Genomic DNA, 23575 nt, shown 5'->3' with positions numbered 1-23575 from the left:
GTCTGAAAATGAATACCCCCTAGTTTTAATTAAACATTCACCCTGAGGTGTAGATGAAAGCATTATTAATCATGCCAAGAAGTGTGGGCAGGAAAATAAAATGTTGCAAGCAGTTTGCATAAGGGTAAGTTTCCTGGGCACTGTGAGGCCCACTCGGTCCTTCTTTTGCTTTCCACTCAGAAGGCAAGTTGAACAACGGAGTTGGCCAAGTAAATAAAAAGACATACAATACCTATTTTGTCTTTAAGACTGTGCTGTCAGGTCCCATAATTGGGCCTCTGAGAACACGTGAATAATACCAAGTGTTCTAAGCATTTAGGTAAAGCTTTTGGAGGTTTATTATCTTAGCATTTGCTTAGAACAAGTAGGATTAGCCAGAAGGTGAAATAGCTAGGCATTGGAGATGTCGAATCAATCAGACTGAAGTAAATGAAACCCCTATATCTCCATATCAGTGTATGAATGGGTAGTGTTGAATTTCTTAGTAAAAATTGAGTTTCTTAATAAAACTTCAAACCCAGGTGATGCATATAATTTTACTGGACCATTCACACTGGCTTAAGTTTTGGAAGGATACTTTTCCAGACAATTTGGGTCCATTCGTTTTGTTTTCTGTGAGAGACTTCAGGCATTGTGCTAAGCCTAAAATGGCTTGATGATGATTTGCTGGGTTATTGTATGTTTGACTGGATTTACATGATATACTAAGCCAGGGATGCAGAAAATGCAACTTGGGGACCGGGCTGCATATCTTTTATGGCTCCTCAATTTTCCTCTAGAGCAAAGGACCAAAATGATCACATACACACCTTCCCCCTGTGATTCATGGAAATGGGTTAAAGGGTCAAATGATTAAGTATTCTATAGCCTTAAAAAATTTTGGACCTCCTTCCCAAGGGTCACAACCACATCCAGATGAGGAGTATGGTCTCAACATGCTGTGCAAAATCAGATACAATTCTCAAGCTGGTGGAAGTTAAATACTACATTCCTGTGTGGCTGTAATGTGACTTATTTGTGCCTGGCATAGATCAGTGTGTGAGCCCGGTTATACTGTATAAATGAAATAAAATAATAGGTTGTCCAGATAAATGTCTTGATTCTAGAATACAGCTTTTTCTTCACTATTTCCTAGAATGAGGCAGTCAGTCTATCATAACTGAAAAATACTATATGCTGGTTTAAAAAAGACAGAAAAATGCTGAGAACTAATAACTTCATCTGAAATAGTTCAAGTTCAGTTTGATCTGCTATAGTTCAGGTCACAAAACAATGTGCACAGAGAGGCGTATATTGTCAATTTTTTCCCTTTCCATTCAGTTGTGTCAAATTCTCATAAACTGCCTGGACAAGTCTCTGTACTTTTTTGGCAAGATTTTTCAAAAATGGTTTGCCATAGCCTGCTTCCTAGGATGAGAGAAACTGACTAGCCAAGGTCAGCTGCTAGCTGTATGCATAAGGCAAGACTAGAATTTAGTCTCCTGATATCTAGTTCTTAATCACTAAGCCAAACTGCCTATCATATTCTCAAATATTTAAACATTAATATATGATTAGTCTACTGTCTTAGAAAAAGCCTAAAATAGGGTCGCTATTTTGTTGACAGTAAAGCACACAAGCAAACATAATATAAATGAATAGAAACTGGATATTGTTTATAATCTTCGATGCACAATAATAAATTTGGAAAATATGGTGATAATATAGAAAATATAGAAGCTCTGAAAGAAATATGTGGATTTAATATTCTGTGGTGTTATGTGTTGCATAATTTTACACTTTTATAGAAGTTCTGTTTGTTTTGAAGTCTGCAAGTCATGCTAGATGTAGATTCTCAGATTTAAAGGCATGATCTGCTGCTACACCATGCTTGGGGACAGTAATTGGGAAAGTGAGCTGTTGCCTTTGTATATTGCTTTAGGCTTCCCATTGGCAAGGCATTTGATTGGCCACTGTGGAAAACAGTTCTATTAGGGGTTGTAATAGGCTGTTTCTTAGATTCTTAATCCAGGAGATAATCAAGAACCCAGGGGAATCCTACCAATCATAATTTCTTTCAAATGAGCTGTTTCCTTGGTGTTGTGTTTCTCACATTAAGTGTGCCATGAAGGTACTATTTAAATTAACAATCTGGTTCGATCATTTATATCATTTTGAAGCTGTGAGTACTTGTACTAATGTAGGCTTGGTTGCCCCATAATATGAATTTGTTAAAATACTATTCAATTCTATGTTTTATGATTATTAGAATAGTGGTGTACATGTGAAGCTTGGTGTGTCAGTAAAAACATCTACTCTGATACTGACCGGGCATATGTATAAGCTAAGATAGTCCAACCTGTTGCATGTTTACATTACATTGTAAGCCCCCAGACTTGCATTGAATCTTGAGATGGTGGCATATAAATTTAATCAATAAACAAACAAACAAATAAACATATAGATAAATAAAAATGTTTACCTAGAAATGATGTTCTTTAAGGTCAATGCAGTTTACTCTCTGAAACAATAGTGGAGAGGATTATACCTATAAATCATTTTACAATACAATCCCATATGATTTCACTGGAGAATAAATCCCAGTGAATCAGTACTGTATTCATATCTGGGAATATAAAGCAACAATAAAGCAATTACGTTTCCTCTAAGTCTAAGAATTCTCTTTTGAATATTATTTATTTATTCATTTTGTATGACAGGTGACTCTTGTATGGCAAGTAACTCTGGATGGTGAACAAAATAAATTTATTCATAAAATAAATTAAAAACAAATTGCTGTCATAATACAAAATTTAAAATGTACACAGTAGCTGAAGAGAATATTACAATCCATGATTGTTAAAACAAGCAGGAGATGGGACTCACACACTTGGAGTCCCAGGCCCAGGCACTTAACCAGGTATTTAGGGCATTACAAAAGGCCAGCAGGGTTGGGTCTATGACAATTCGCCATGGCCAACTTGCCACAGCCAACTCATCATGGCTAACTCATCACAGCCAACTTACCACAGCCAACTTGCTACAGAACAACTCGCTATGGCCACAGGACAAATTGCTGCAGGACAAGACTTACACTAATATCAAAGAAATGGTGGAATAGAATCATTAAATAAAGGATGCAAAAGGTGGGACAGAATGAAATGTGAAGGGCAAAAATTTAAATATTTGTTATTTATTTTAAATAATTAAATAGAATTGTTACATTGTCCCACAATGAGTTATCCTGCAGCGAGTTGGCCATGATGAGTTGGCTGCAACAAGTTGGTCATGGAGAGTTGTCTCATTCCCACAGGGATGGGGCCATCCTGATCTCCAGAGACAGAAAAAACATACCTCCTCTGTCCTGGTGGTTGGTGTTCATTTGCCAATGGAAGCTGGAGTATGACAAGGTAGAAAGAATTCTGTCCCAAGCCATGAAGGGTTTTAAAGGTGGCAACCAGCACCTTAAATTGCACCCAGAAGCACACTGGCAGCCAGTGCAACTCATAAAGTAGTGATGTTACATGGGCTTAGTACCCAACACCATTTATTACCTGCACAGCTGCATTCTGCACCAGCTGAAATTTTGAACACTTTTCAAGGGCAGCTCCATGTAGAGTGCATTGCGGTAATCCAGATTGTATTGCAAGCCACCCTTCCCTGCTAGATAATAGTGTGAGAAGTAATGAAGTCATTGTATCATAGGCATCATGACATCATCATGTAAATGAAGTGAATTACATAAATTGCATCATGCACTTATTTCCTCACCTGCAAATACCCACAGATGAGATGTAAAGTAGGGGAATGTTTATTTTTCAAAACTTTATATTTCAAGCCAAATTTGGTTTTGGAGTTTTATACTGTTGCATGTTATTCTATTATATTTGTCAGTTGAAAAATACTATATTATTTTTATAATGTTAGATGCATCAAAGTGGGCCTGACCTCTAATGTCTGTATGGATAAATTCCTGACCTTTTTTTGTAGCTAAAATAAATCACTATGGATTTTATGGTATGTTATTGGTTTACTGTGGAAACACGTTTTAGCTTTTTCTAGTTATTTTTTATCATTCCTTGTTTACCCAGATGTGGCACAGGTTGACATTTAAAGATTATTTTCATTAACTGCTGTACTTCTGCATTCTAAAGATGTGGGAAACTCCAAAATAAGCATTATATGAGTTAATGGTCTAAGGATTTTTGTTAGTTCATTCTGAATTACCTGTGACACTGTGATTATTTTTACAGCATTGTGATGCCATAAATAGAAAGCTATGGATTCAAACCAACAACTTAGTAATTGATAAATTTAGTCATAGCCCTATGGAATGCATTAAGTAATATTAATTCTTCTGGAGAAATCAAAATATTTTTCAAAGACTAAAGGCAGCTTTTTTGTAAGAAGCAAGATGTGTTAGTTTGGGCCATGTAATAATACAAAAACTGAATTTGCTCTATTGCTTTTAAAATACTGTGGTTTGAGTTGTCTAATTTCATCTTGGATTGCTATTTAGATTTGCTGATTGCATCATTCTTCATACGTACAAACAGTAAATCTCTAGGGCAAAGCTGAATACTTTTCCTCTACCAACAGAGGTATAATAATGGTATATTTAAAAGAAGTCTCCCTAAGATGCAGGTGCTGGAAAGAGATATGGTCTTGGGTGTGAAATTCAGCCACTTTGATGGGTAGGAAACTGAATGAAATACCTGACTGTAAACAATTGTTTGTAATTTGGGTTGCTGCATTATACTGTACTTTCCCTTTGTGAGAATTTATTGTGAAATATGTTGAGAGACTTTCTTTGGAAAAAAAAATCTACTTGACAGAAGAGACGTTGCTGAACTTCTTACCTGACTGTGGAATTGTATTTTCTTCCAGAAAACAGGGAAAATAATTCAGAGGAGGTCTAAATGTAAGAGAAGAAAAACAAACCTGTTCAGTAATCTCTGCACCTATCCATGTTGCTTAGTTTTTGAAGTGGGCATTAACAGAGAGAAAAAGAAAGAAAAGAAAAGATGAGTGAACCTGCAGATGCTGCACATGAAGGTCTAACCCTTTTCTCGCAGCACCAAGCCTGATGCTGAACAGTGAAAGCTGTTTCCAGGGATTACGCTGTGCATGCTTGTCTGCTTAGTAACAACCCATTTCCTCAAACAAGAGACTCTTAGGTGAACCACTTTAAAAAGAGAACAGGTAAGCAAACATGAGAAGTATTTTTTTTTTCTGAAGAAATTGTGCAGAGCTTGGGATCATAAGCCCTTAACATTACTGATCAGAAGAGCTGTCTTGTCAGTTACGATTTATTGCCTGGTTATTTTTCCAGACTTGCTTAAAGGTATGCTGATGAACTTTGAATAGCCATTCCAATAGGAAAGGTATTGATGATTAAATAATATATAGATTTAAAAGGTAACAGCCATCAGGCACGTGGAGGGGGGGAGGAGAGTGGTGCATCTCTTCGGTGCTCAGGTTTAAAATTACCAAGTAATGCAAGTAGGTGATGCTCTGACTTTGAATAACTGAAGGGCAATTGTTCTCTCTCTGTGAGATAAAGACAGCAGTGTACCAACCAAAAACTAGATGGAATAATATTTAGATAGCTGATCAAAAGGTAAAAGTTGGGGGGTATGTGTGTGTGTGAAAGAGAGAGAGGCAGAGGCAGAGAGGGAGAGAGAGAAGCTGATTAATGCAGTAATTGCATATGTCTTGACTTTGCTGTATTATGTCTGCTATATTAGCAGTTATATTTGGAGTGCTGCTGCTGTTGCCATTGCTTCTTTTCTTACCTAAAAGGCCTGAAGGTCATAATCACCTGACTTGTCCCTTGTCCAGAAGCTTTGTTGATTGGGAACGATAGACTAATTCAGATGTTTATTTGTTTAAACTATCTCTATCTTTGTACCGAACTTGTCACATGTGTTTTTGGATGAGGGCTCTTCCCCCTGTATCACGTTTGTACAGTACAAGCTTTCAAAGATCTGCCCATTGGTGAAATACATGCTAACCTAATTTTGACACGTAGCAATTCCAGGGACACCATTTCAGATACAGTTGTTAGGCAGAGACGAGTGCAAATTAGAGCATATTTCCATAGACTGCTTTTTAATTTGTTCTATTAAAATACAAGTCCCCACAAGGGCATTATGCATTTCTATTCTGCATCAGAACTCCAGCTGTCAGCACCAATGAATTGTACTGTAGAGCCGCCAGCTGTCAAGAAAAATAATCTTACTTAAATTGTTTTAGTTAAAAAACAAAGTTTAAATGGTTTAAAAAGGAAGCAAACATTGGAACAACTGATGAAAACTGAACATCTAAAACAGCACAATATATTTGCTAGGTCTTTTCTCCAATAAAGTCTAACAATTTTTCCTAGTTATTCTGATTTTCAGATACTGTGCCTGCATGAATGTATAATAATGGTTTAGTAACACATGGTATATTGATTTTATGTGTTTATAATGGCCACTTGATTTAATACAAGAAGTCACCAGAAAGAGTGACTTGTTTTGAGCAGAATAGAGAGGGGAAGGAGGTGCTGAATTTTCCTCTGCTAGGTTTTCTCCCCTGCATCTTTGCATTGTTCCCCGCCCCCCCCATGGAAGTGCATCAGCAAAAAGAAGTAAAGATATGACATCAATTTGCATAAAGTTTTCATATGCTAACTTAAATACATGATACACATATATAATTTAATTTAAATATGTATTTATTTAAATAATTTAAATATGTACTTATTTATTGCTTATCTATCCTGTTTTTCCTCTTAAGAGTGTTAGTCAGCTAACTCAGAGGTCCCCTCATAATAACAATCTTGTTAATAGGTCTTTAACAAAGTGACTGGCCCAAAGTCACTAAATGAGCTCCATGAATAGTCACAGTATTTATTTATGATAATAAATCAGCATTTTTTTTAAAAAAAGCACAGATGCATTAATAACACACAGCTTGATTATGTTTGCATTAACATAATGAATGTTTTGCTTTATGTAGTTGATGTTATTTTATATCATGCTTGGCACAAATTCTCCTTTGTCCTGACATGGCTAGGGCAAACTATTACAGAGATATGTTAAAAAGGTGCAGTGTAACAAAATGTGTTGTATTGTTTCAGTCTTCCCAGATTCACACATGGAAGAATGGTCAGCCTGGGAAAATTTTGTTCAAAAATACAGAAGGGAGAGCTTTATGCCACTCTGTGGGTGAGTGGGGACTTGTATTTGGATTTCCCCAGTCTAAGTTCAACAAACTATTATGCTCAGTTAAGATGCTGGACATAGAACAATGGAAAAGGTACCGATTAAGTGAACTATAAGTCTGTTCTGTGTCCTGCCCAAGTGATAAGTCCTGATGGGCAACTGAACAACCGCTGCTTTCCTCCTTACAGTTCTTTAACCTAGACTGGCCTACTCTTTTACTTAGAGCAGGGGTCCCCAACCTCCCATTTGTGGACTGGCATGCCAAAAAGCTGCACAAACCAAATGAAGCCCCATCCGTAGGATGCAGGCAGCACACGAAACCACACCCACTTCAGTCTGCAGAAACACCTCTCTCCACAAAATTGGTCCCTGGTGCCCAAAAGATTGGGGGCCACTGACTTAGAGGATACTTACAGTTAGTAGACTGATGCCTCTTTAATGTAATGTAATATAATGTAATTGCCCTTTGTAAAATAGGAATTATGGCAGTTGTATCCTCAATCTTCTATTTTTGCTTGACAAATGGGTAGCTATATAAATAAAGTAGCTCGATACCCGTGCTTCTCTAGGATATTATGTGGTTGGCTTAGTTTTTTGGGAGGAAAATAAGGAGAGAAAAAATCTGCCTCTGCCTACCAGCATCCATTGGTATTCATCTGACTAGTGTCCTGTTTGGAAACTGAAACAGTATTTAGTGTGTGAGCAAGAAGAAGACTCCAAGGAGCCTGGGCGTGGCTTAACTCAAGTGTTCTGTACTAAAGCTGCTTGGTGCTGTGAAACTAAAACTGAAACTCCTCTCCTCTGCTTGTGTTTTGTATTTGGAACAGATTTCTTTTTGCATGGGGAGGGAGAGTAGAACTCCTTAGCATCAGAGCGTGTTAATAATAATATACAAAATACTAATGCTCTGATGGTCATTTCAAAAAATCCTTTCTTAGTGAGCATCTAGAAGCCAAGAGGAACATACGTACCAAATTTCAAGTTTGTAGGCTTTACGGTTCTAGAGATTTTGTGATGATGCATGAGTGGTGTTTCACTTTTATGTATATAGATTAGTCAAATCAGTGGAGGTTTTCATTACTTAATTTTTATCTCTATCCTGAAATTTGATTTGGAACAATAAGTGAAGATGTCTATCATTTACTCTTAAGAAATTTCTCCCAGGCTTCTAGATTTGTACTAAACGTTTTTAAATACAAAAGGATTGATTTAGTTGATGCTTTTTATTTAAATTAATTTCAGAGTCATCATCCCAGATGCTATAAGAATAATACGAAGCAAAAGCAATGAAAAAGCCAATTACTTCGTACATAAAACTTATGGTAGTCAGAAAATAATTTCAATTTGCTATTTTGATTGTTATCTTTGTATAGTTTCCAGAATCTTCCATAAGGTATTCCTGCTACAATTTCACAATTTGGTGAAATCTGTGCATAATCACTCAAAACAGTCATGAAATTAAAAAATAAGGCTCCAAGGCCATCAGATAAATTTAAATGCTTATTTTGACTTGAAAGAATAATATAAATCAAATAAATATATAATGTGGAAAAATGATATTGTCCATATTATGTGAGTAGGTCAGTAACACAACATAATTGTCCTCATATTTCCTTTGTTTTCTTATTTACATTTGTTAAGTGATAAGGACATCTCCAAGTAATGCTACTATGAAAAACATCATAATACTGAAAATACATTTTAAAAAAGTAAGAATCCACTATCTTAAGAAATGTATTAATTTTAAATTTTAATACATTGACAAAATTTGGGTTTCAGTTAACTGTTTCATCTTTATTTACTTCCATATATTTTCTGAAAGAAATGAGATGCTATGTAAGAGCAAAATTTAGCTATCTCTTATCCTTTCTTTAATGGATAGTGTGATATACCTGAACAAGAAAATCTTAGGTTTGCCTTTCTGCTCATTCATACATTTCAAGTAAAGTAAAGCTTTCTTTCCTACTTTCATCACTTAGCCATTATTCTTGTTGTGAAAGAAATACTCCCATGTGAGTTTCCCTGAACTTTCTCTAGAAGAGCATGGAACAAATATGATGGTAGCAGTGCATAATTTGAAAGAAAGACATTTAAAAACAAGTTCATGTTATGTGTAATTGAGGTATTATTGTTTTTTGGCTTAGCATGGTGTATAAATTCAACCATTCTGGTGTAATGTCATATATGAACTAGGCCACCATGATTTGTTCAATAAATCGTGATTTTAAAATCTTGGCTTGATTTTATGTAGCAATGCAGTTATTATACAGTAATACATTCAACAAGCAATCAGGGTCTGTACTAGCCAGGTACCTTTATTCTGTGTACGTAATTCTTCATAAATACTGAATTCTTAGGTGCATATATGATCATTTAAGATTTCAAGACAAATATGTAAAATGTGTTCAAATGTGATTTTCTGAATTGTGTTGATGTTTTTTTTCCTTCTCTTTATGTAGGTAGCATCGATTTTGTACATGACTTCTATATTACTGTACCAAGGAATGTAGTATCATAGAAGATTTCTTTTATAGGAATTGTTGCCACAATAAAGCCAGACATGGCAAGAGTAAGTATGTGTATAGTTGTTTAATAAGTTGGTATGCCTCGTACAGATTAAGTAACTTCAGAGTTTTTATGCTTTAGGAATGGTACAAATTTGGATAAATAGTCCAGCTCCTGTTGATTGTTGGGGTTCTAAAAATAAATTTTTATAAAAGAATCTGATTTAATCATTTCTTAATCCAAAAAATAAATTCTCAGGATTATTAGCGTAGATATCTTTAATTAAGTGTTCTTGACAGTATGTTCTTTTATTTTGAAAATTTAACACACTGTTGAATTGAATAATTTAATCAGTTATTATAGACCATGTGTTGCTTCTCCTTTAGTGGATTAAGTAATCTACTCTGTTTCAGTTTAACAAACTTTAAAGCCTAATATTTCATTATATAATAGGGATATGCCTGAGAGTTTCTATTCTTCATTGTAATAGTCTACTATGTTCTATCTACAAAATAGTTTTTGAATTCTGAGCATAGGTTGAATTCCATCAATGTTTTTTTTATTGTTGTTATTGGTCCATTGCCACTTTGAAGCAAAAGAAGGAGATACTCAGGGCATACATTTTTGTTGATCAGTAGTTGTGGTTTGAAAGAAGCAGTCATGTTTAAAAAGAAATGGTTAGTCCTGTTCAACCATGAATTCCTTAATAAAATACATTTCATGTGTCTGCACATGTTATACAGGATGGGTTTTCATTGTTATCAGAGCTAAATAATGTAGAAGTTTTCAAATTTTTATGCTGCATCCACTGCTAAAATGTATTTATTTTATTTATTTGTTTGTTTGTCAAACATGTACAAGATAGTAGGTATAGGTATAAACATAAACATAAGCAAAGTAAGTTCAGATAAATGGGGACAATAAGACAGGGATGGTAGGCACACTGGTGCGCTTATGCACGCCCCCTTTAGGGACCTCTTAAGAATGGGGTGAGGTCCACGGTAGACTGTTTGAGGTTGAAGCTGTGAGGGTTTGAGGCTGTAACAATTGAGTCGGGTAGAACATTCTAGGCATTGACCACTCTGTTGCTGAAGTCATATTTTCTGCAATCGAGTTTGAAGCGGTTTACCTTGAGTTTGTATCGATTGTTTGCCTGTGTATTATTGTGGTTGAAGCTGAAGTTGTTGTTGACAGGTAAAACATTGTAGCAGACAATTTTATGTAGTATGCATAGATCGGACTGCAGGTGGCACAGTTCCGGATTGTCCAAGCCCAGAATTTCAAGCCTGTTGGCATAAGGGATTCTATTGTGGGTAGAGGAGTGGAGAACTCTTCTCGTGAAATACCTCTGGACCCCTCAATCATGTTAATGTCCAATATACAGTGTGGATTCCAGGTGGATGAGATGTATTCAAGAATTGGCCTGGCAAAGATTTTGTATGCCCTAGTTAGCAATACAATGTTACCGGAGAAGAAGCTTCGCAAGATTAGGTTAACAACTCTTAATGTCTTTTTGGCAATGCTGTTACAATGAGCTCTGGGGCTTAGATCGTTTGAGATGAGTACTCCTAGGTCCTTGGCAAAGTGAGGGTTGGCTACAAGATTGTTTTCACCCAACTTGTATTTGGTGTTCTGATTTTTTTTGCCAATTGTGCAGGACAGAGCATTTATTAGTTGGTGTTTACTTCCATTAATTGAATTGTCACAATTGTGTAGGGATATAGAATCAGAGCAAATTATATTTGATTTCTATACATGACACAGACTGTCAATGACTTGTAATGACTTGAAAAACATGTATAGAAGTATTGAATAGCAAGGATTAACTACTCTACCCTAGCCTTGGTCTTTTCCCAAAAGACAATTCTTACTCTCCATTGTCTCACTTCTGATAAAACTTACAGTATGAACCTCAGAGCTGGCAAAGCACAAACAGGATCTCAGAGCCCCAAGAGAGATGTTACTTCAGCAACAGTCTGGCTCAAGCTGAGAGTGCACAGAAAAGCTTTCCTGAGCTTTCAGTCAGTCTAATTCGGGCAAATTCCCAGAGGGACTTCCTCTTCTAAGTAATTGCACAAAGGAAGCCTAGGTAACAGGGAACTGGACTCTGTTGAAGACACCAAAGGTTGCAGTTCTGATGGATTTAGATATCCAGGCTGAGGCCATAATGGTTACAGCAGCTCAGGGTTTCATGGCAGCTAATGATGAAGAATTTCAGTCTTTAATAGCTCAAAAGTTATAGCTGGTCACACGCTAGATTTGGTTCTTTTTTATTCGGCAGGACTGTAGTATGATCTAGATATGAAGAATTTTATATATATTACTTGTCATGGCCACTCTACTTTTAGTTGAAATTTAGATTTATGATTAACTATATTTGTGCTACAAACTCCAAAGAGTTCCATGAGACTTTAGGCATTTTTCTGGCTAGTATAGGGGTGTGTACTTCTGTTAAATAATTATTACTCGTTTGCAAAATGAATCAAGGGAAACCTGAACAAAGGAACATGGGCTTTAGAAAAAGACATTTAAAGACAGACATCCCACTTATGACCTGCCAACTTGAAAATAACTTTTTCAAGAAGAGTTTGTGGATTTCCCCACACACATATCACTCAAGGATTTGTCACTCTAAAAGCATAGTTATTAGTTAGGGAGAACAAGATCATGAGAATCTGCTACTTTTCATTTGCTTTCATTTTTTAAAAATTGCAACAGGTATTTGATTGGATATATTTATATTTTGCCTTGGAAAATTTTCCAAGGCAAAATATATATTTTGAATTCAAGGCTATGCTTGAATTCTGATAAACACTGGTTAGAAAAATAGAACAAGAGTTTAAGGCTGAAATGATACCCTTACCTGTTACTTCCCATATATTTTGAGGTGAAAAGAAACACATAGGATATGATGAAATAATTTAAATATGTCTCATACATGTAAAAGTTTCCTAATTTATTGTAAGCTTCCTGTACCTGAATTTTCAGACTCCTTATCCATTCACTGAATATGTGAATTAAATATAGTTAGAGAGATCAAGAAGAACGGGTCATGTGCTTGTTTCTCCATTTCTTTTGCATGGTGCAATGTATGGCGCAGAACGCTAAATGTTGCCATTAAAACAAAGGATGGAAAATTTTTATTAAACTTCAACTCCCAGCAACCCTGGTTAGCATGGCTGATAATGAAGGATGCTAAGCACTCATACAGTCATAATAAGAGAGCCAGAAATCCCATATTTCTGTTTTAAATAGCTTGGAAATGTGATATGTCAAAGAATATATGTTATTTACTTCTGCCACTAGATAAGGTGCTCAAGCTTTACATTCTCTATTGGAAACATGTCACTGGGTGTCTCAAAAATTTCTCAATTTAGTTGGATGAGCTCTGAAAAGGGACTTTCTTTGATTTGATGATCAAGGAAGTTTGCAACCCACATATTACCAGAATGAATGGTCTGCACAATTTAACATTTTCTTTGTGTGAATTCACCATCCCCTGATTTTCTCTCTCTCTTACATAGTGTTTAAGAGATGGAAATCTCTGTCCATTAAGACTATTTTCTCTCCAATGAATTATATTATCTCATCGCCAACTATCACTACAGTGATATAAATCCTGCCTTAAATTATTAATTTCAAAGGCTGGATAATGCTATAAGATGCTAGTAAAGAGATGACCTGTGCCATCATAGTTATATGTGCATCAAACCACTGCTGACCTATTAAACAGCAAATGCCACCTTTAAAAAGAACAACTTCCAAATGTGCATTATATTGAGAAAATGACTCTGTCAGCTAATGGGAGTAATCCCAATGTAATTCTGTTTTTCTCCTGTTTGAATCTGTTACAGAACTGCTCTGGTTGTAAAGAAAAGAGACCTGCACACAGTTTGTGTACTAACTGCAACAAGTGGCTTTGTAGCTTATGTACAGAAGAACACAGCCATAGCAAAGAAACTGGAGAACATTTTTTGCCAGTCTCCTTGAAGGGATGTTCAGGTAGAAATGGAACCTGCTCATGTTTATTCCCATTCTGATGCTGAACAATATATCTGTAATTCACTTATAGGACCTGTGTTATGTGCAGAAACACTCCCTTATCTAATGTGTTGCAGTTCTCAACAGAATTCAGAACTCCCACCCAACCCCGCGGAAAAACCTCTCATCACAGAACTGGTCCCTGGTGCCCAAAAGATTACGGGCTGCTGGTGTAGAATTTCTATATCCTTCCTAAAAATTTCTGAAAATCACCAAAGAGAAACTGAAAAAGGTTCTGAAATTCTGTGGATTCACCTAAATGTGTGTTCTAATTTAGTTTTTTTTTTTTTTTAGCTCCTTCCAGAGGAGGAACATAGTGTATTTTGAAGGCATGGTCACATTCTGGTTTTTTTTTCTCTACAAGATTTTCAGTTCAAAATTGAAATAGTGAAGCATAATAAATTTATATTTGCTTATGAAGAATTTAGATGATTTACATATGAGCTTGAAATTTGATGGATATGAAAATACATGATTCCTGACAACCCGAGATTAATTGTGTTAACTTTCAGAATTTACTATATAAGACCATTTAGTAATCATAAATTTAAACCAATATTTCTCTAAAAATAAACTTCAACATGTTGTTATATCTGCATTTTTCCCCCTAGAATTTTTCTCGCAAAATGCAGGGTCCACTTTTTTTCGGTTCAACTGACTACCAGTCCATGGGTTGTGACAGCTTGTTGCCTGAGCCTGATATTGTAGGCAATTGTAACTGTTCTTATTTAATAGCAATGTTTTCTTTTTCAGGAGTTGAAGGGGAAGCCAATGAATATCCCTTGTTTTGTCCAATTCACAGCCAAGAGAGGCTTAAGCTGTTTTGTGAGACTTGTGACGTCCTTACCTGTCGCTGCTGCCTCCTGACGGAGCACAAGGATCACAGGTAGAAAATCAAAATTGCCATGTTGACTCACCCAAAGATGGCTTGGTATAGCAAGACAAGGTCCCTTCATTTTTAAGACTTAGGCAGAAAAAGAGAATTGGAGCAGGTATAACTTTTCAAGCAAGTTATACCTGCTGGAAGTCCTCCCTCCTTTCAGTTTGTGAACACCCATGTGCCCGCTCCTATTCCTGGCCACCCCAGGGAAGCTTCTCTGTCCCACTAAATCAGTGGGCCAATATGGCCAATGCGAATACATTTGAGGCTCTGCTCATTGTAAGCAGGACTAGAATAAAAAATACATAATAGGGCTTTATTTTGTTTATGTATTTATTTATTACATTTATATGCCACCCTCTCTGCAACAGCAACTCTGGGCAGCTTGCAGCATACAACTTTCTTTTTTGTTGTTGCTGTTTCCCACCTATTTTGTTCTTGCCATCCTTTTCTTTTTCTTTTTTTCTCTAACCATGGAGAGAGAGGTTTTATCCTTTTTCATTTTTGTGCCTTGACTCCTGGTGCTTGCCCAGTGTAGTCCTTGCAGCAAAAAGCTGGATGACTGAGAATCTCCATAGATTCTCATTGATATAGGCCTAGATCTGAAATAATCACCGGAAAGGCTTCTCCTTTATATCAGAACCGTGGTTAGAATGCAGTATTGCAGGCTAATTCACTGCTCACTGTCAGGAGTTCGATTCTGACTGGCTCAAGGTTGAACTCATCCTTTCATCCTTCCAAGGTAAAATTGTTGGGGATAATATGCTGACCCTGTATACTGCTGAGAGAGGGCTGTAAAGCACTATGAAGTGGTATATAAGTCTAAGTGCTATTGCTATTGTTATTTTCTTCTTGCTCACTTTCTCTGGCTTTAGGCTTCCCACACATGCCTAAAATTAGGCCAAGAGATATATGCTGCCCATCTTTGCTATGTAGTATGTTGCTGAGGAATACAGAGTTACTGTTAAATTCTTATGGAATTGGAAGAGAGAATAGAAATGAAATTTGAAGGGATCGAGCTTAAGAGGAGGGTTGGCAGACTGCTAGGGAAACTATCTGATTGACCTTTTGAACCAAGATAAAACTTCCAAGACTTTTCTTTTTTCCCTTAGATTCAGGCATCTTCAAGAAGCATTGCAAAATCAAAGGGTTATCCTGGAAAACATAACCTGCAAAGTAGAAGAGAAAAAAAATGTAATGCAAGTCTCGGCTAAACATATTGAAGACAGGTAACTGAGGAGATCCCTCTTTTAAGAAGATGAATTCTATAATGGCTTTTTTCATTGACAAATTGATTTGTAATTCTAAGAGTTAATTCTTGGGACTACATAGAGAATGATTTGGTGCCTCTGCTTCTGCAACTCTATAAATTCTCTATTCATTCAAATTCATAGCGTCTTTCACTGTGGATTGACATCATACAGTCATGCTATTGTTCAAACACCACCGTAGCTGTATTGCACTAACTAATAATCCTCAGCTATGAGACAATCCTCGTATCAACCTTCAGCATTCCATTTCTCTTTTAATCTAATTTCTTTAGTGACATTTTTCTGATGTTTACAGAGGTGTAACTTTGGTATAGATTATGACTTACTGGGCAGTAAGTAACTTAGTACAGGTTAGGACACTGTCAGTATAGCCTATATGGTGACAAGTTTTCAATAACCTTTTTGTTTATTTAGTTTCTGAAATATTTATGGAGGTTAAAAATAGATTTTTAATATTCATAAATATTCATAAAATATGAACCCATGTTCTATGGGTATAAAGTTACATTGTGAGAAAAAAGTGCTGGAACATTAGGTTGGTTTTCTTCAAGATGTGAAAATAGATACCAAAATACTCGTAAAATAAAATTGAAACGCTTATGTGTGACAAGTAAATATTGAATGTTATACAATTAATAATTGTTCAAAAGTCCTGGCAAATAAAATTTAAAAATGTAGTGCTTAATATTGACAAAACTATTCTTCACTTTTGAGAAAAAAATGATAAGCCCATTAAGTATACCATTTAAATGTGTACAAATGCTAAAAAGTAAATATTAGGTGAATCAATGCATCCTGCAACTTGAAAAATTCAGGCCTTAAATCCATATACAAATTCATTCTGCACATGTTTACATCATAAATAAGCAGCTAATCACATTTTTAACCTCCATAAATATGATTTCTTCCAAACATTTTGAAACATGATTATAGTTATTGAAACTGTTAATCTCTCTCTACAGATTGTTTGAAGCAAAACACTTGCAACGGAAAATAGAAAATCAGATCAAAATGGCCAAAATGGTCCTGATCAGTGAAATAAATAAGCGGACAAATGTTCTCCTTGAACAGTTGGAGGTAAATAGGATGGTTCTTGAAACTAAGAAGATAAGGAGGCAGGAGATGCCAATTTACTGCAGCATTGATTGGTTGATAAACTCACTAGTTATAATAATCTGTGAGACTGATTTGAGAGATTGGGGGGGGGGGGAGAAAATGCTTCCTAGGGAATGTTTAGATAAGAGAGGACATAGGCAAAGAAAGAAACCCATACTATAAGAAAAGACTGTGGGAAATTTCAACTATCAGACTTGCAAGATTCTCTTAATGTAGCCTTACAGTAAAGTAGAATTAGCTCACCTAGTTATGTTTCCTGTCTGATCTACCTGGGAAAGCTGACACTAGTTGAGGGAAAATAAAACTTGGAAGGATATTTATATTCTGTAACAATTCCCTAGGCTATTACCAAGTTTGGGAGAGAGAAACAGCTAGATATTTATAAGATCTGTACCATCGATGGGATTCACAATGTCAACCTAGATCTACGGGAACTTAGTACTGAAGGCTTAGTACTGTTTAGGCTTAGAAAAAGAAAAGAGAATGAATGAAAACTAACTTCTACCACTCTTGGTTGATTAAAGCATTAGTGTTCAATCATAACCTGAATTAATTTTCAAAGATTTTTTAAATTAGAAATAAATCAGCCTGTGTGCTAAAACAAAAACTTCAGCATCTACTGATAACTATATTTACAAGAAATGCTCCAAGTCTTACAGGCCATCTTTAAAAATAAAAATGGAGATTGGCTGTTCTATTGAGTGCTTGCTCATCTACACAGAAAAAGAGACAAAACTAAGCTGCAGTCCTAAAATTCTTGAGGTGACAGAGAGCTACAAAAACAGTTTATTTTTCTGGGAATGAATACTTTGTGAGTAGCCGTACTTACTGGGTCATGCCTAAATGTTATAAGAACAAATCACTATTCCATGGCAGCCATTTTCTGAGAGTGCCAAGCATAGACTTGAACCATTTTATTTGTGCCTATTGACTTAGCAAGGGTTATTTACTCCCGATCTAATTTGTGGATTTTTATATCTCATTTTGAATATAGATATCATTTATTACAAAGCGAACTATATTTTAAAATAACTGTTTGCTTCTTTGTTTCTGATTGTTGACAGCGGATCACCTGTGAAAGGAAGCAAAAAATGGAACAACAACTTCAGAGCATCATGGTGCTAAACAGGCAGTTTGAACACGTGCAAAACTTTCTTAGCTGGGCAGTATGCAGTAAAAGCACCGTTCCATTCCTCTTCAGTAAAGAACTGGTAAGGGTAAATGCTCACCTCAAGATACTTTAGATGGGCTTCTTGTCTAAAATGTAGTTTGACCTTTTAAATGAACATGGTTTGCTATAAGAATTATTCAGATTGATCTTTCTTGAATGATCATGAAAGATTATGAAGAGAGAAATAAAGTAAGTAGACAATGATAAGGTAGTACTGATAGGTCAAAAGTGCCTTGTTCCTGTGAATAAAACGTTTAAAAGGCTTTTTAAAGCAAATAAAGATAGTCATCCCAACAGAAGTAAATAGTTATTAAGTCTCTAAGAAAAAGTACAGATAGTCCTTGACTTGCAACAGTTTGTTTAGTGACTGTTCAAAGTTAAAATAGCATTGTGATTTACGACTGTTTTTCACAGTTATGACCATTGCAGCATCTCCATGATCATGTCATCAAAATTCAGATGCTTGGCAACTGAATATTTACGACCGTTGCTGTGTCCCAAGGTCGTCTGATCATCTTTTGCGACCTTCTCACAAGCAAAATCAATGGGGAAGCCAAATTCATTTAACAACTGGGTTACTAACTTATCAACTGCAGTGATTTATGTAACAATTATGGCAAGCAAGGTTGCAAAACTCACTTAACAAATGTCTTAACAACAGAAATTTTGGACTCAATTGTGGTCGTAAGTTGAGGACTACCTGTATAATAAACATTGTTCTGGAATGGCTTTTCATGTGAGCCATGTTGATTTTATCATCATATGATTACTATGGCGGCCAACCTTTGTTGCCTCCAAAATTCCTAATGCTGATAAAACTGAGTTAAAACTCTATTGTCTAAATGCAAGATAATTTATTTTATGGTAAATGGCATTCTATTCATTTTTTCTTTTCAGTTCATAATAGCTTAGGAATCTTTACTTGAATATCTAAGCAAGCCCATGTAAGCAAGCCCATAGTGAATGGGAACAATAAGGAAATATAGGACTAGGTGCCAATTTCAAGTCCTAAGCTATAAGCAGCCAATTATATATTTATTGCATTAAACTATAATTCTCGGGATTCTCTCTAGATTGTTTTTCAGATCCAGCGTTTGCTAGAAACCAATTATAATCCAGATGTGGGTTGTCCTTGGAAGATCAGATTCACATGGGACCCATCTTTTTGGACTAAACAACTATCCAATTTAGGTAAAAAGTATATTGTATAATTGTACAGTTTTTTGGGAAAATGTATGTATTTGTGTGTGTGAGAGAAAGAGAGACAGAGAGAATGGTTCTTTATTTCTATGTTACGTAAGTGACATTGTCCTTTCTCCAATGTTCTTGTGACCTAGGGAGTGAGGAAGCCAGCTCAGAATTGTTTCTTACAGTTCCAAAAAAGTTTTAGAAGTGACAGAACAGAACACAAATCAGAATCTAGGAGAGACCATTGTAAGAAATTGCAGGCTGGGAATTTTCCAATAAAAGAGCTTTGTTCCAGTGGTTCTCTGGGGTCACTGGAGGGTTTTAAATGATTGGCAGAGCCAAGGGATTCTTTAACGCTTTCCTTCTTGTTGCTATATTGGAAATAAAACTCTGATTATCTTAGTGATCCAGTCTCCTGTTTAACTGATAAACAGAAAAAGTAAAATATTATATTTTCAGGCTAGATGGCATAACAAGATTGTTGACAGTTTTCTCAAAATTGGTGTCTTCAGGGTTTTGAAAGGCTCCTGAACCTGGGAATATGATATCCTGTTTTGATGACATTTTGTTGATGTGCAGATGCACCCAGTGTGCTGATAAGCACTGGAACCACCGCATTATTATTTTGATTACTAAGGACTTTCATGGATTTATATTCTATTGATTACTACATTGTTATGCCTTCCTTCAGTCTAGTGCTTTTTGGGGTAGACAATCAACAATGACGGCAATTAAAAAAGGGCACACTCTACATCAGGGGTGGGCAAACTTTTTGGCTCGGGGGGCCGCATTCACTTTTAAAATTTGACAGACGGGCCGGGTCAGCACAAGATTTTTTGGGAATCGCCCCCCTTCCCCCTTCTTCTCCTCCTTCCCCTCCCCTCGGAGGCCCCCTGAGTCAGGAGTTGCTACTGCCGGCACGGCTCCACGCGGCTCCAGTCCCACGTTGCCTCGGGAAGGAAAGGCAAAAAGGAAGAGCCGCGGCGGTGCTTTGCAACAGCAGCAGCGGCACCGGAGGTTCAGGCTCAGCGGCTCCTGGTTTTGCCTTTCCCTTCCCAAGGCAACGTGGGACTGGAGCCGCCATGAGGTAGCAACTCCTGTCAGCCCCAGCCGGACACCTGAGCAGAGCCCAGGCAGAACTGCCTGTTGCTGCTGCGGGCGCTGCTGCGGGTGTCTGGCTGCCCAAGTAAAGAACCGCACCAGCTCAGGGCAACTGTGAGGAGCAAGAGGGGAGAGGCAGAGAAGGAGGAGAGCACACCTGGCCAGTTGGGGAGGCTTCTTGTGCTGCGAAAGAGGCGGCTAATGATCTCGGCTCACTCTGCTTCTCCAACATCCGGCGCTGCCCTGTTCTGTGCGTCGGCTGCTCGGACTTGCTGGGCCTGACACAGAACAGGGTGGCGCCGGATGTTGGAGAAGCAGAGTGGAGCCGGAGATCATTAGCCGCCTCTTTTGCAGCACAAGAAGAACAGGGTGGTGCCGGACCATTGGAGAAGCGGAGCAAAGCCGGAGATTAGTAGTTGCCTCTTTCGGCGCAGAAAGCTTCCCCAACCAGCCAGCTGGTCTCTTCCTCCTCGGCCATACAAAACAAAGGGTGGTGCCGGACCATTGGAGAAGTGGAGCAAAGCCGGAGATTAGTAGCTGCCTCTTTCGGCAGAAAGCTTCCCCCAACCAGCCGGCTGATCTCCTCCTTCTCTGCCTGTTTGTTCTGTATGGCCGAGGAGGAGGAGACCAGCTGAGAAGCACGCTGCCAGGCGGGGCCACGCGGTGCAGGGCAACGCCACCGCCCAGCCCTGGCTTGGGAAAGCAGTGGGCGTTCCCGGGCGGTGGCCTTGGCCCCGCTAGCAGGGAAGCAGCTGCCCAGCTCCGTGTTGTGTGTGCAATTTTTGGCGCGCGGCGGGTCTCTTTTGGCCGGCCCCAATTTGTTTTTCAGAGGGGAATATTTTTTTTCAGAGGCGGGCCGTATTAAAATGACCAACGGGCCAGATGTGTCCCGCGGGCCGTAGTTTGCCCACCCCTGCTCTACATATACATTTTGCGGTATCTTTTTTTGATTCCTGATGCTTAGCATTTGGTCAAATATCAACAATTTTAGTAATATTGCTGATGGTACTGATAATGCCTAGGTCATGGATTAAATCCCTGTATGGGTCAGCCACCTCAAGTGCAGACTTACAGAAATTTCATATTTGCCTATAGAAAAATGAAGACTGATATTGGATCAAACCATTATTTTCACTCAATACTATGTTTTTAGAGTAGAACTGTCTTTCAGAATTTAGTTGATCAGTGCTGTTTTCCTGCTGCTCTTATACTTATTGTATAAGGTAAGCAGAATTCCAGGATGGAAAGCTTTTAGATGGCTATCTTCTCTACACCTTTTACTGAACATGAAATTGTTCTATTCTGTATGTCCTAAAGGTGCTTTTTCAACGGGCAACTGGACTTTCTGCTTTTTCTTTGAAGACATTTTGCTTCTCATCGAAGAAGCTTTTTCAGCTCTGCCAGAACTGAAGAAACTTCTTGGATGAGAAATGAAACGTCTTTAAAAAATAAAAGCAGAAAGTCCAATCGCCTCTTGAAAAAGCACCTTGGGGACAACCATGACATGGATGACTGAGACTCTCCATAGACATCCCATTCTGTATAAAGAGTCTTAAAATGGGGACTATTGATGCTGTCCTACATTATTTCTGGTTTGTTCTTTTTAGGCCACTTGTCAATGGAAGGGGGGCCAAGCCACCATTCAGATGTACCAACCTATGCAAGTATACAAGGAATACAGCCATCTCTGTATCACCATCATGGCCATCATTCTCCAGTGCCACAACATGACCCACTCAATAACCAGCCCCACCAATTTCAGCCTCCTGTCCATTGCCTGGCACCCATGTGCTGTGCTCATTGCCTTAATATCCCACATATGAACAAAGGGCAGCTTTCTCATCAAACTGTGAGCCATCCTCAGGCTTTCCGCCAGCCTTCTGAAATGCAGCAACACCACCCACAGCATTTCCCTGTGCAGTACAGCTTGCAGCAACATGAGAGGGAGCAGAGGTGTGCCCCACGAGTGCTGAAAAGCATGCAGCCATGTGCTGAGCAGAAATCTCATCAAGAGTCTGATAGCCTAACTACCAGATTGGGCAAGAACTCCCATGAGCAGCCAATGCACCATGCCCTTCCATCTATTTATCCCCTTTCATCACAAGATGGCCACCAAAGCCAAGGTAGTCACTCCCAGCAACTCCCTGCACAGTCTTCTCTGCACAGCCCAACAGTGCAGGTTCAAGGCGGTCCCCTGCAGAAGTTAAAGCTGAATAATTTGCAGCCACAGCAACAGCCACCGCCACAGTCACAGCCACAGCCACAGCCACAGCCACAGCCACAGCCACCACAACAGGAACATCCATTGCCACCCCCACCCCCACTCTCACCTCAGCAGTCACCTGCCGCAGGCCCAAATGAGAAGCCTCATGACCAAGTGACACAACAGAGCTTGGACATCATGCACCACCAATTTGAACTGGAGGAAATGAAGAAAGATTTGGAGCTTCTCCTTCAGGCTCAGCAACCAAGCCTGCAGCTCAATCAGGCCAAGCAGCCACAGCATGTGCAGCAAACCATTGTTGGCCAAATAAACTACATTGTCAGGCAGCCAGCCACGGTTCAGCAGCAAAACCAAGAAGAAGTACAGCAAGTGAGCTGACTAGATTTATTTTCTTTTGATCTTCACATTTGGTCGCCTCTTTGTTAATGTTAATGAATATTCAATCTTAAACAGGGCTGGCTAAGGATTGAGTAAAAGACAATTAGCCCAGATTAAGAAATAACAGCTAATTTAACCTTATTTATTTGTTTATTTGTAAAATTTATTGGCCATCCATCATACCACAGAATAACTCTTAACTTTATTTTAAATAAATAAGTAGATATGTTTATCAGGTAACTGATCTTTAAGCTAGGCTTGAAAGATTAAGCTTTCCATTGAGATTTATGTGAAAATTACAGTTATAAGATATCCTTCCTTCAAAGGTTTCAGGGCTACAGAACAGTTTCTTATGGATTGCGTTTGGCTCCCATTCTCTCATTTTTATTTAGGGAAATCTTCAAAGATGTTTCTCTTTCTCCAGGTGAAGAATTGTTAGATAATTGTAATGTTTATTTAAGCTGGGTTTTGTTTTTTTTACTTTTTAATGCTTGTTTTTGTTTTTAAATGTTT

The 23575-nt window shown here is 37.7% G+C and overlaps 1 protein-coding gene and 1 long non-coding RNA gene across 5 annotated transcripts in view; one reads left to right on the top strand and one right to left on the bottom strand.

Moving 5' to 3' along the window:
* LOC148133308 (uncharacterized) overlaps positions 1–23575 on the bottom strand; it is a 188595-nt gene that overhangs the window by 59295 nt on the left and 105725 nt on the right. The window lies entirely within an intron of this gene.
* Positions 1–23575, top strand: part of TRIM66 (tripartite motif containing 66) — a 61890-nt gene that overhangs the window by 7599 nt on the left and 30716 nt on the right. The window contains exons 1-11 of one of the 4 annotated variants that reach the window (XM_087950927.1): positions 4594–4673; positions 4867–5181; positions 7103–7281; positions 9647–9756; positions 13547–13694; positions 14487–14619; positions 15726–15842; positions 16847–16961; positions 18065–18211; positions 19245–19362; positions 22068–23053. In XM_087950927.1, the coding sequence (XP_087807053.1) occupies positions 9748–9756; positions 13547–13694; positions 14487–14619; positions 15726–15842; positions 16847–16961; positions 18065–18211; positions 19245–19362; positions 22068–23053 (1773 nt within the window). In that variant the 5' untranslated portion in view covers positions 4594–4673; positions 4867–5181; positions 7103–7281; positions 9647–9747. Of the gene's footprint in view, positions 1–4593; positions 4674–4866; positions 5182–7102; positions 7282–9646; positions 9757–13546; positions 13695–14486; positions 14620–15725; positions 15843–16846; positions 16962–18064; positions 18212–19244; positions 19363–22067; positions 23054–23575 lie in introns of those variants that run through there. The other 3 variants (XM_087950926.1, XM_026668153.2, XM_087950928.1) reach the window with 3 other exon arrangements.

The sequence above is a fragment of the Notechis scutatus genome, chromosome 1 (genome assembly GCF_049901735.1).
Source record: "Notechis scutatus isolate UNSWTSFEM ecotype Mainland chromosome 1, rNotScu1.2, whole genome shotgun sequence".
NCBI classification, from domain to species: Eukaryota; Metazoa; Chordata; class Lepidosauria; order Squamata; family Elapidae; genus Notechis; species Notechis scutatus.
Note: the sequence above shows the minus strand (reverse complement) of the source record. Positions and strands in the feature narration are given on the sequence as shown.